General features: G+C 39.2%; 1 protein-coding gene across 7 annotated transcripts in view; it reads left to right on the forward strand.

The window, feature by feature from the left end:
* Positions 1-12355, forward strand: part of LOC103304230 (testis-specific gene 10 protein-like) — a 69113-nt gene continuing 56758 nt past the window's right edge. For 2 of the 7 annotated variants that reach the window (XM_054712217.1, XM_054712220.1), the window contains exons 1-6: positions 1-89; positions 3134-3347; positions 4909-5081; positions 7522-7587; positions 8744-8911; positions 9853-10005. In XM_054712217.1, coding sequence (XP_054568192.1) covers positions 7549-7587; positions 8744-8911; positions 9853-10005 — 360 coding nt within the window. In that variant the 5' untranslated portion in view covers positions 1-89; positions 3134-3347; positions 4909-5081; positions 7522-7548. Of the gene's footprint in view, positions 90-3133; positions 3348-4908; positions 5082-7521; positions 7588-8743; positions 8912-9852; positions 10006-12355 lie in introns of those variants that run through there. The other 5 variants (XM_054712218.1, XM_054712221.1, XM_054712222.1 and 2 more) reach the window with 5 other exon arrangements.

A 12355-nucleotide genomic window follows, 5' to 3' on the forward strand; every position in this document is an offset into this window, starting at 1 on the left:
TTTCTGAAACTGTAAAACACCAGAATACTCTCAGGCTAGAACGAGAAGTCAGAAATCAAGATAAATTCATCTCTACACTGAAATTACAGGTTACATTTAATTTATATATGTATTTCTCGGAATTAATTTGGACTCGGGTGTATTTTAAATTAAAGAGAATAAATATTAATTCAGTGCTGGTTTTATGATTTTTTATAGGTCTAAAATAACTTCATTTTTATCTTAACCATTTTGATACACATAGATTCAGAGTCAGTGAGTGCAAACTATGTGCCAAGTGTTATATTAGGTGCTTTCAAGTACATAATCTTACTTCATCCCAGCCTTGTGAAACAGTGATGCTACTTCTGTTTTTACAGACATGGAAGCTGAAGTTCCAAGAGGTTAAAGAATTATGATACTGGAGTAATGAGCCATAGAGCTAAGATTCCTCTGCACTCCCAAGTTAGCTAGGATTTGAACCCAGATCTCTGAACTGCAAGTTCGGTATTGTTTCTCTTCTGGTGCCTGATCTGTAGTGTAGCTCTTAATACATGCCATTTAAGGAAACGGCTTCTTCTAGGAAGAAAGAGTAGACTTATTTTTCCCTACTAAGTACAGCTAAAAACCGTGAACATTATGTATAAAACAAACAGAACAGTGAGAGGTGAGAAGAAGAAAATCTGGCTAGGGACCTCAACATACAATGAATGACACATTAGTGAGTTTCTGGATTTTCTTTGTGCTCCATATAGTCCAGACAGAGTGCTGGAAAAACTGGCACTCAAAACAATAGGTGCAGACAAAGAAAGATATCAGAAAAGCTGTCTTTTTCTTTAGCCAGAGGACTCGGAAAGGGACAGCCTAGCAAGGCAGACTAGTTTTAGACAATCACTGCCTGCCCTAAGCAACACAATGGAAAAAACTATTCCTGCCAGCAAGGGCTAAGTAAAGAAACGGGCTGTAATAAGGCGCTCCAGCTGCACCTCATAGTCCTCCCCAACCCCTGCCAACTTCTCCATCCCGACGAGGAGGTATCAAAGAAGAAGGCTGAGCTGAGAACTAAAAATTTTGTGCCCACAAGGCTGTAAGGGAAGCTCCCAACTCCGTACTGCCAGGGGAAACGACATGGGGAGCCTACACATCTACCCCCCACTGGTAGTAAGAGGTGTCAGAGGGACATAATGCAGAGTTAGGGCTTTTACCACGACCCAATAGTAAGCTCACGCACCCACAGTGGCTGTGGAGGACTCGTCAGAGCAGTAACGAGGCATCTCTGTTCTTCCTAGCTGTTGTGGTTCAGGCCCAGTGAGGAGCCTGAACTTCCATCCCCGCCTAGCAGTAACAAGGAGCCCACCTTTCCTAGGTGCTCCTGAAAGCCAGAGGTAGAAATTGGACTTCCATCCCACCCAGCAGAACAAGGCAGCGTCCCTCTTTTCTAGCTGGAGCAGTGTCACGGGAAGCTTACTAAAACCCAAGAGCCAAATGGAAAGTTTGGAAACAACTAAGTTATTCTTCAATAAGCGAATGGATAAACAAACTGTGGTACATCCATACAATAGAACTATAAAAATAAATGAGTTATCAAGCCACAAAAAGATGTAAAGGAACCTTGAAAGCATATTGCTCGGTGGGAAAAAAAAAGCCAATATGAAAAGGTTACATACCCTGTTGATTCCAACTTTCTGACCTAGAAAAGGTCTCTATGTTTTATCTCTTAGGTCTTTGCTGAGATTTTCTGGTTTCTTTTGTGTGTCTGAGGCATGCCCAAAATTACTTGCTGAAGCATTTATAAGATGGCCAAGTTAAAATCCTAGTCAGATAAGTGTAATATCTAAGTCATCTCTGTGTTGGCATATCTTGATTGTATTTTCTCACTGAAATTGAGATCTTCCAGATTCTTGGGATGAGGAATGATTTTATTTAAATTGAAACTGCTAGTCTAAGGCTCTGGCTCTTGTCCTAAGGGACCTTGGAGACAGCCCTTTCCAGTGGACACTCCTGTCTGACCTCATGCTGTTCCCAATCTATATGGGTGCTTTTGGAAAGCCCCAGGGCACAGTGACCAGGGTGCATATTGGCCAAGTCATGTCCATCATCACCACGCTGCAGAATAAGGAGCATGTGAATGAGGCCCTACACAGGGCCAAGGTCAAGTCCACATCTCCAAGAAGTGAGGCTTTACTAAATTTAATGTGGATAAATTTGAATGCAATTAGATGAGGGGCTTAGCAATTTTAGATGCTTCTTAAAGACTGAGACTTTTTTCTTTCATATTTTTACATCTTCCAGAGAGTACTAAAACAGTGCATTGAATATAGCAGGTGCTCCATAAATGTTTGTTAAATACACAATGAGAAGCAAATACTATAGAGAAGGATCTCTGTGCCATTACTTTATCTCATAGGTACTTCTTTTATGGCACTTAAAATATTTTATTGGTGTTTTCCCAAGTAAACAATAAATTCTCTGAAGGCAGATACCTAACCTAGCTTTGTATCTTTGGAATTTAGCATAGTTCCTGACGTATTAATCATTGTTCAGTGGGTCTCATACCTATATTTTTCCCTTTAAAGGCATTTGGATGTCTTTGCGATAGGAAGGTCTTTTCTTCATCCCTTGATGGTTTGACAGTGGGCTGGAAAGGAAAGATGTGGTCTTCTGTATTAGTCACAAATATTTGATTTGGTATTTAGCTTACTCAAGTAAGTTATTGATGCATTCAGAAGGACTTTTCTAAACAGTTAACATGTTTTGGTAACAAGCAGAAATTTAGTTATAAGGAAGGTCTAATTGATGATACTAATTATTAAAATGAAATCTTAAGACTGTGGTTTCTTTTTTACAGATATAAATATTTGACAATTTTTCTAATAGCTTGGTTAAAAATAAAAAGTAATTAAGTTCTTTTTTAATTAAACTCTAAATAGTCTTTAAAGATATAGCTATAAACCTTTGGATTTTATTTTAGTATATTTTTTCAGACAGGGAAAATAGTCACATGGCACAAAATTCATAAAGCAGAAAATGATATATAGTTCAGTCTCCTTGGCAGGGAAGCAAACCTGCCTTTCTGATGCCAGTCACCTGTTTGTTCTCAGAGGGAAGCCAAGGACATATTTTAATATGATTATTTTCTTTCTAATGATAACAGATTGAAGATCTCAGCCAGACAAATCATGGCTTGGAAGATACGTTAGGAAACTCTTGGACAGTGAGGAGGTGGTAAGCAGTCAAATAGACAATTTAACGAGCCACAATGAGCAACTTTGTAAAGAACTGATTAAAATTGACCAACTAGCAGAGCAACTAGAAAAAGAGAAAGTTTTGTGGTGGATATCCTCAATAAGGAACTTGAAGAAGCAAAGGTATTAGATTTACCACTGATAGGTTTAAAAAAATTGATGTATAATTGACATATAACATTATATTAGTTTTAGGTATACAATATAATGATTCTCCTCCCCCTTCCCCCCCCTCTCTCTTCATATATATAGTGAAATGACCATAATCATTCTAGTTAATATCTGACTACTGATGAAGATTTTAATTCTACTTTAAACATCATGTAATTATTAAATGCAATGGAAAAACATGCCATTTGAAAGTTTTTTAGATTTGATATTATATTTAAACTAGAGACCTGGTGCACAAATTCATGCATGTGTGGGGTCCCTCAGCCTGGCCATTGATCGGGGCCGATCAGGGCTGGCCGGTCAGGGGGAGGGACTGTGGGAGGTTGGCCGGCCTCAGGAGGTTCACAGCCCTAAAAATCCTCTGTACTTCACCTCATTTTGATTCTTGTTTAGGAAGGCCTTCTTACTTCAAGAAACTATTTTCTAGTTTTCTTTTAATACTTTTTAAAAAATATATTTTTATTGATTTTAGAGAGGAAGGGAGAGGGAGAAAGAGATTGAAACATCAATGATGAGAGAGAATCATTGATTGGCTGCCTCCTGCATGCCCCCTACTGGGGATCGCGCCCACAACCTGAGCATGTGCCCTTGACTGGAATTGAACCTGGGACCCTTTAGTCCGCAGGCTGACGCTTTATCCACTGAGCCAAACCAGCCAGGGCTCTTTTAATACTTTTTAGTAATTTTTTATAAGTGTTAATCCTCTGGCATTTCTTTTTGTTCTATGAGTTTGGGTTAACTAGTCCTTTCTTTAGTCACTGATTTGAAGTGCCATTTTAGCAGCTACTGAATTCACATATGTATGTGGATAAAAATTATGTACTGTTTGGTTTCATTGATTCATGTGCCATTACCACCTTATTTTAATTGCTGAAGCTCTGACATTTTGATAACATTTTATTTCTTGATTGAGTTTTAGTACTCTGCCGTGAAATTTAGAAACTGAGGATTTCAACACTATTATAAAATGGAGACAGTTTCATTTCTCATTGCTGATGGTTTATAAGGAAGACACAAGAGTGGATTTTAAAGCTGAAAAGCAACCTATTGAATTTTTAATGTGCTTATTTGACTTGATTTCATTAGGCACCAAATTAGTAAATGTGTCTGTAATAAGGTAGTTTTCCCCAAAGCTAATTGTCATTACATGTTATTTCTTAAACATCCTTTTAATATACTACTGGTAGCATATGATAAAGCACTTAATTAAATGATTAGGCTGAGAACATGAGTGTTACTGAAGGTATTATTTGTTAGAGCCCAGTTAATGAACTTGAGGATGGTGTTTATGTGCAGTAACCTCATTTATTTAGAAAGGATAAGTAAGTTTATCTTATTGAAAAGTCTGGATAATGGTGTATTTAAATATGTGAAGTTTACTACTTTAATATAAGGACACAGTCTTTTTTAACAATGGTGCCTTGAGGAGGTTCTTAGAACTACTTGAGAGAGTAGTGAATGATATGCTTTTAATTTGTGAATTTTATTTATCTTGTCATGGATGCTACTAAAGTATTTGAAGGACATTGAAAAGCAGCTTGAGGGATACAAGATGGCTGCAGCTTAGCTGGAGACTGCGTGCACCTGCTCCCAGCACAGTACAGAGCAATCAACTTGAAAAACTTGAAGTGTAGCTGATCTGAAATATTACATCTCAGGAGCACTGAAGAAGCCGAAGAGAGACTGGTAAGAGGAGCAGAGACATGGAAAGGGAAAGCCCCTCTCGAGCAGGTGTGGCGACTGAGAGGCCAGAGGGATATTGCAGCTGGAAAGCTTCCTCTGCCTGGGAGTGTGGGGTCTCAACCCCACACAGGGCTCCCCAACTCAGAATGAGAGACAGGAAGAAGAACCCGTGAAGCACTGGGCAGAGGGAGTCGGGGAGATTCTGTCTGCCTGGGAGACTTGGACCTCGCCTTCTAAGTGGAGAAGCGCTCCTGTTGTTAGCAGCCCCAGCCAGAGGAGTTTGCTCTAGACTCCAACTGCTGCACAGTGAAGGAGTCTATGGGCTGCACCCCCTCTATTTTCTGGGAAGGCATTGGGCAGAGCCCTAGTCAGTGACTAAACTGTATGGATTGGGGGAAAATGGAACAGTCTCTCCCACCTTGAGTACAAGGTCAGAGCACCTTCCCCCACCTGCGGAGCCACCATTCTTGCCCCGTCCTGTTGGGGACAGGGGAGCAGTGCAGGTCTGCGATTTTTGGCCTGCACTGAAGGGTTCAGAGCCCAAGCAGAAGTGGGAATTTGGGCCCTGCTTCACTGAGAACAGCCACATGGAGAGATCAGAGTTGCATGCAGAGCTGATTTTCTGCTTGGTTTAGTGGCGCAGGGTCATTGTTGCCGTGCAGAGCTGGGATTTTTGGACTGTCTACTGGAGAGGCTTCTGTCAGGGAGACAGATGGAACTAGAGTTGGAGACTGTGGCTGAGACAGGAGTTTGGCTTTGAAGCAGGGACTAATTTCCCCTCACTGAGTGCCTGGCTGTGTAATCCCCAAGCAGGTGATGTACTAGCCCGAGCAAGGCTCGCCTGGGTTAATCCTACAGACCTTTTTCAGAAGGCTCTGTAGGAAGACCAGGTAACCTTCCCCAGGGGAGAGGCGGAATAGCTGACAGGTGGATTGGATCTCAGGGAACCTCTGTCTGACCACAGATATGCCCTGACCTCTAAGCTTAAAGAAGCCAACCCATTACACAAATTGAACCCCCCAACCCCACCACCACCCCCACCTCCGCCTCCACCCCCGGTCTAGTAGACACAGACACAAACAGAAAACAGAGTGATAGCTATAGACAGGTAGCCCAAGGCCAGTTACACACAATGTCCAGCAGTGACCTTTATCTGAAACCCACCCAAGAGGACCCAGAATCAACACAACTGGTGTTGGGCTTCAGACCACACCAGAGCTGACCCAACTAGACACACAAATGGCACACACAAAGATGGATCTCAGGCTCCAGACCCTCGGGGAACAACCTCACCTGAGGGGGAAGGGGGCAGTGCCTGCACAGCGTCTCATACCTGGTGATCAGGTTTACCTCTGTAGACAACCAGATTGAAGAGTTAATGATTGTGCCGCTGAGCCCAACAAGACATGTCAAGACTGCACCTGCACAGCAGTTTACATGCCGTAGTTGGGTTGAGACTCAGCCAGCCTGACAGTTGATCCCACCCACGAATGGGCCAAGAGCAATCAAGACCCAATTACAACAAGAGGGCCCGAATAACCCACACAGAAGACATTCCATAGAGCAGCCAAGTTAGGAGTTCAAGGAGACTGCACCACTGAGCCCTGGCCGGTATGGTTCAGTTGATTAGGTGTCATCCCGTGCACTGAAAGGTTGCTGATTCGATTCCCCATCAGGGCACAGTCCTGGGTTGTGGGCTTGATCCCTGCCAGGTGGATCAAAACATCTCACGTCGATGTTTCTCCCTCTCCCTTTATCTCTCTCTAAAAGTTAATTAGCTTATTAAAAAAAAAAAAGCAGGAGGATAGTTGAAGGGAACTTTGGGACAGTATGAAACAACATCTACATCATAGGGGTGCCAAAAGGAGAAAAAAGTAAGCAAGTGAAAGAACGCGTTTGAAGAAATAATGACAGAAAACTTCCCTAGCCTGATTCAGGAAAATATCACACAAGTTCAGGAAGCACAGAGAGTCCCAATCAAGATGAACCCAAACAGACCCACACCAAAACCATCACAATTAAAATGGCCAAGGTTAAAGACAAAGAAAATCTTAAAGGCAGCAAGAGAGAAATAGCCATTCACCTATAAAGGAGTTTCCATAAAGCTCTTAGCTGATTTCTCAACAGAAACACTTCAGGCCAGAGACATTGGCATGAAGTATTCAAAGTAATGAAAAGCAAGAACCTGCAATCAAGACTGCTCTATCCAGCAAGACTGTAATTTGAAATCAAAGGCGAAATAAAGAGCTTCCCCCTTCAAAGTGCACGCACACACACAACTACTACTACTATCATCACCTCTCTCCCCTTCTTTTCTTTTGTAAAATATTCACTGTCTGCATGTTTTTATTTTTAAGTGGCTTACTATTTTGATGCTCTCTTTCCAGTTAAGCCAGCTCAACTATTTAAAATCCAAGTATTTTCTTTTTGGCTCGATTTTCAGATTGAATTCACTTGCCAACAAAATAATATGATAGTATTGGAAGATACAATAAGAAGACTTAGATCTGTAAGTACATTTTTCTTAAATAGATGTAAAGGAATGATTTTTATTTTGTTAGTATAGTAAAACTACAAAAAATTGTACATATATTTTGACTCTCATGAATTTTGTGAGCAATAAAAAGTTTGTGTTCTACAATCAGCCCTCTCTGCCTGGTGCACAAGGGTACTCCTATCTGTAAGAGCAATGCTGTTCTTGCTTTGTTTCATCATTACTCCTAGAGATGGAAAGAGCTTTTGGTTGTTGTTGTTTTTTAATGCCCTTAGCTGTTAATTGATTTAAAATGATAACTGAGTAATTTAATTCTCAAAATATAACATGAGTTTGTCTACACATTAACTTTTATTCTTAGTAATAAATTTCTGTAAGTCAAATTTTTAGTTTAATTCTAAGTAATATATTTTCTTTAACAATGTGAAATGAAAACTCTGTTTAGACATTTTAATGTTATTATTTAAAATATTTAAAACAACTCTGTAAATATATTTGTCATTTCCTCCCAATATAGCTTTGGTAAAATAAATGTTGTGAAAGAAATGTTTCCAGCATTCATTTAATTTATTCATCCCTTGAATACTTAGTGAACAAAACTTAATTGCTATACAAGTTATTCTAAGTAAATTAATTTTGCTTCTAGGATTTGTAACCATATCTGTGGGCATTTCTGGCCTCTCTGAAATTTCTTTACCATTTTTTCTTTAAAATTATTGAGTAAATTTAGAGGTACATTTAGTTTAATAAAAATATAGAACATTCGGGGAGGGGAGGTAAGAGATCAACCAAAGGACTTGTATGCATGAATATGAGCATAACCAATGGACACAGACATAGGGGGGTGAGGACATGTGCTGGGAGGGTGGGAGCGGCCGGGGAGAGGTCAATGGGGGGAAAAAGGAGACTTATGTAATACTATAAACAATAAAGAATTTAAATTAAAAAATAATGTCAAGTGTTATGTCACAATAAAAAATATAAAGAACATTCAGAAATGCTGGAAAAGAAAGATATCTAACTGCTTTTTTAAATTACAATTTTTAAAAATTATTTTCAAAACTCACCACATTTATTGTTTTTAAGGATTCTTTTTGTGTTCGACTTCATGTAATAAATGATGCTGAAGTTTAGCTTGAAATAATGGCCTAATTTTTTCCTTCCTGGCAAGATAATCTTAGAGACTGAAAAAGCACAAAATAAATCTCCTTCCAGACTTGATTCCTTTGTCAAGACATTAGAAGCAGACAGAAATTACTACAGGAGTGAAGCTCAAAATTTGAGAAAGATGATCAAAAGCACATCTGAAGGTCCAAGACGCCCGTCTCCATCTTCTCGGGTAGGTTTTGGAAAGTTATAAATATTTTGGAGTTTGTTGCTCAAACTGACTTCTATTCTTTGATTTACCTGGAAGTAATTCAGGTTGATTGGCATGAATTTGTATATCAAAGAGAGGTCTCTGATGGACAGTGGATCATTGAAATTGGTTCTCTATCCCTAGCATTTGTCTTGGTTGGGAGGTAATCAGACAAATGTGGAGCAACTTGGGGGGAAGTTGTTTAAAAGAGAGGTGATTTGGCCTGGGCTGGCTAGCTCAGTTGGTTTGAGCATCATCTCTATACACTAGGGTTGTGGATTAGATCTCCTGTCAGGACACATACAAGAAGCAACCAATGAATTCATTAAATGGAACAACAGATTGATCTCTGCCTCCCCACTCCTGCCCTCTCTCTCTCCCTCCATCCCTCTATCACTCCCTTCTTTTTCTCTAATACCAATCAATCAATACAAATTTAAAAGAGATGAATTTTAAACTCTCTTTTATCATTTTCTTTCCTTATAGAGTCACTAGAGGCCTGGTGCATGACATTCATGAATGGGGGTGGGGGGTAAGGAGGAGATCCCTCAGCCCAACCTGTGCCCTTTCGCAGTCCAGGACCCCTTGGGGGGATGTCCACCAAGGGGTTCTTAGTGTTGCGTCGAGGCAGGAGAGGCTCCCGTCACTGCTGCTGTGCTTGCCAGCTGTCAGCCCAGCTTCTGGTTGAGCGACGCTCCCCCTGTGGGAGCGCACTGACCACCAGGGGGCAGCTCCTGCATTGAGCATCTGGTCAGTGCACGTCATAGCAACTGGTTGTTCTGCCATTTGGTAGATTTGCATATTAGGGTTTTATTGAATAGGATGTTTGCTTAAGTGGAGACTGTGTACTGCCATCAGTAGTACTTTTCTATTCATACTATAGGTCAAAGAAGAATTTCAAATTTCTTATATAATAATTGTAGGGTACAAACTGTGATGTAGAGCTTTTGAAGACAAGAGACCGTGAAGAACTTAAATACATGCTGGAAAAATATGAGCGTCATTTGGCAGAAATTCAGGGTAATATCAAGACTCTTACATCTGAGAGAGACAAGACCTTTCTTCTTTATGAACAGGTAAAGTTGTTTATAAGGAAACAATATATGTAAGTAATAACAGTTAATTGTAGAGATATATAATTCTTTAGGTATGCTTAAGTCTGCCAATCAAATTAATTTACCATTTGGAAATTACCTTTGTTTTTAAGATATTTTTAATGAAATGTAATATATCTCCAATAGTGTATATGTGCACACACACATATATATGATAGCCCCATGCCCATAAGAGATTGGGGATTGAAAAATGCTAACATATCATTTTGATATACTATCAGTCACTTTAGAAACTGCCATATAATTTGTTTAATTCCAGAGAGAAAAATCAGTTTGTAGTTTATCTCTATTTTTAGCTTAAAATTCATTTCTTCACTCAGCAGATATTAAACTCCATATATTACCAACATAATTTCAATTAAAATATCAAATTTTTATTAAGAATTACATAAAGTTTGTGCAGGTTATGAGCTTGCTACTATAAGGGAATAAAGTGATAAGATGCAGATACTGTGGTATTTTGTGGGGTTTTTTTAAGTTTTAAAGTTTGCCTCAGTGGATTTTACTTTAGTTGGAAGTCAAGGTTAATAATCTATTTTTAAATAACCAAAGTGACCTTGGATACCATGATTGTATGGCCTATTTGCTTCATATTATATATGAGGAGGTAGGGCTAATTATCCAAATGAAGTTAACTGATTTGCCCAAGAACAGCAGGATTGAGAGTCCAGATTTTCTGACTGCTATTTGGGTCTGCTCTTTGCCATTTAGTTAGGCTTGTTGAAGATGAATTGGCCCATGTGGAACTGGATCAGTCTGGGCATATCCTATATAATAAAACCCTAATATGCAAATCAACCTAACGGTGGAATGACCGGTCACTAGGACACACACTGACCATCAAGGGGCAGATGCTCAACGCAGGAGTTGCTCCCTGGTGGTCAATGTGCTCCCACAGGGGGAGTGTCGCTCAGCCAGAAGCTGGGTGGTGACGGGAGCCCTAAGGACCTCTCGGGGGATGTCTGCCTGCTGGCTTAGGGTGCAGGCCGGGCTGAGGGAGCCCCCCTCCAGTGCACAAATGTCATGCCTCTAGTATCTTAATATATAAAGTAAATGCCCAGTGTATACTATGTCATAGCATGGAATCCTTTTGGTTAAATCACAGTACTATTTTCTTTCTAATCTCAGTCTTGCTCATTTCTTTTTCTTCTCAGCAGCATTTTAATAAGATTTTATTATATTTAAAATGATAACATTATATTAGCTATTTAATGGATATTCTCTTCTATAATTAGCTTTCTTATTTGTAGTTTGAGCAGTTTAAAAAGCAACTACCACTTCTAAGTGTGTAGGTGATTACTTTGCTTTGATTAAAATTTCCTCGTGTCTTTCTGTGCCATGAAACCTGAGCCAATGTTTATATACAGGATTATAAGACCACTGCTAGGGGACAGAAAAATCCCTTAATGAGAAGCCTGTGTGCATAAGTGTAAGGTATGAGATTATTTTACTGAACCTCTGCCTTGTAAATCCTATGCTTGCATATGGTATTAGTGATTTTCAAATCTTTGCCATATTCCTTTTCTTCAGACAATTTTATATTGAGATTTGAAGTGTAGAATAGTTAATGAAAAGCTGTTGTGATCCATCCCACTGTTTCATTAAGTCATGGAACACAGTTTAAAACATTCACAGATATTGTTTTTTATGTTTGCAATGTAGTTAGGGAGATAAAGTATATTGCCTTGTATTTATTTTTTGTTATTTTAGTGTAAATAGTCTAGAAGATATTGTAAAAAGAAAATAAGTAGATATTTTTATTTATGGTGATTAAGGAAATCTTTCCTGGACTCAGTAGAGTTTGAGTACTGAGGGATGGATTAATGCAGTTGGATTTGGTCTATGTGCTAGTGTAGTTGACCAGCTTCTGGACTATATAGAGAAGGCTGTTCATTGGGCTTTACAAAGGGTTTATACTTTATAAGCAATAGGCAGTTTATAATTTTAAAGCAGAAGAAATATGACCAAAGCCATATTCTTACAATTTCAACAATTTTGTATTATCTCATACATTTTATATGTTATCTTCTTATATAACAGTCTCTCCTTCAAAAGAGCTAGATGAGGGAGAAAACATTAACTTTTTATTTTTTTAAAATATATTTTATTGATTTTTTTACAGAGAGGAAGGGAGAGGGATAGAGAGTTGGAAACATCTATCAGCTGCCTCCTGCACACTCCCTACTGGGTATGTGCCCACAATCAAGGTACATGCCCTTGACCAGAATCGAACCTGGGACCCTTGAGTCTGCAGGTCGACGCTCTATCCACTGAGCCAAACTGGTTAGGGTAAAACATGTAATTTTTAGAA

Source organism: Eptesicus fuscus, chromosome 22 (assembly GCF_027574615.1).
Source record: "Eptesicus fuscus isolate TK198812 chromosome 22, DD_ASM_mEF_20220401, whole genome shotgun sequence".
NCBI lineage: Eukaryota > Metazoa > Chordata > Mammalia > Chiroptera > Vespertilionidae > Eptesicus > Eptesicus fuscus.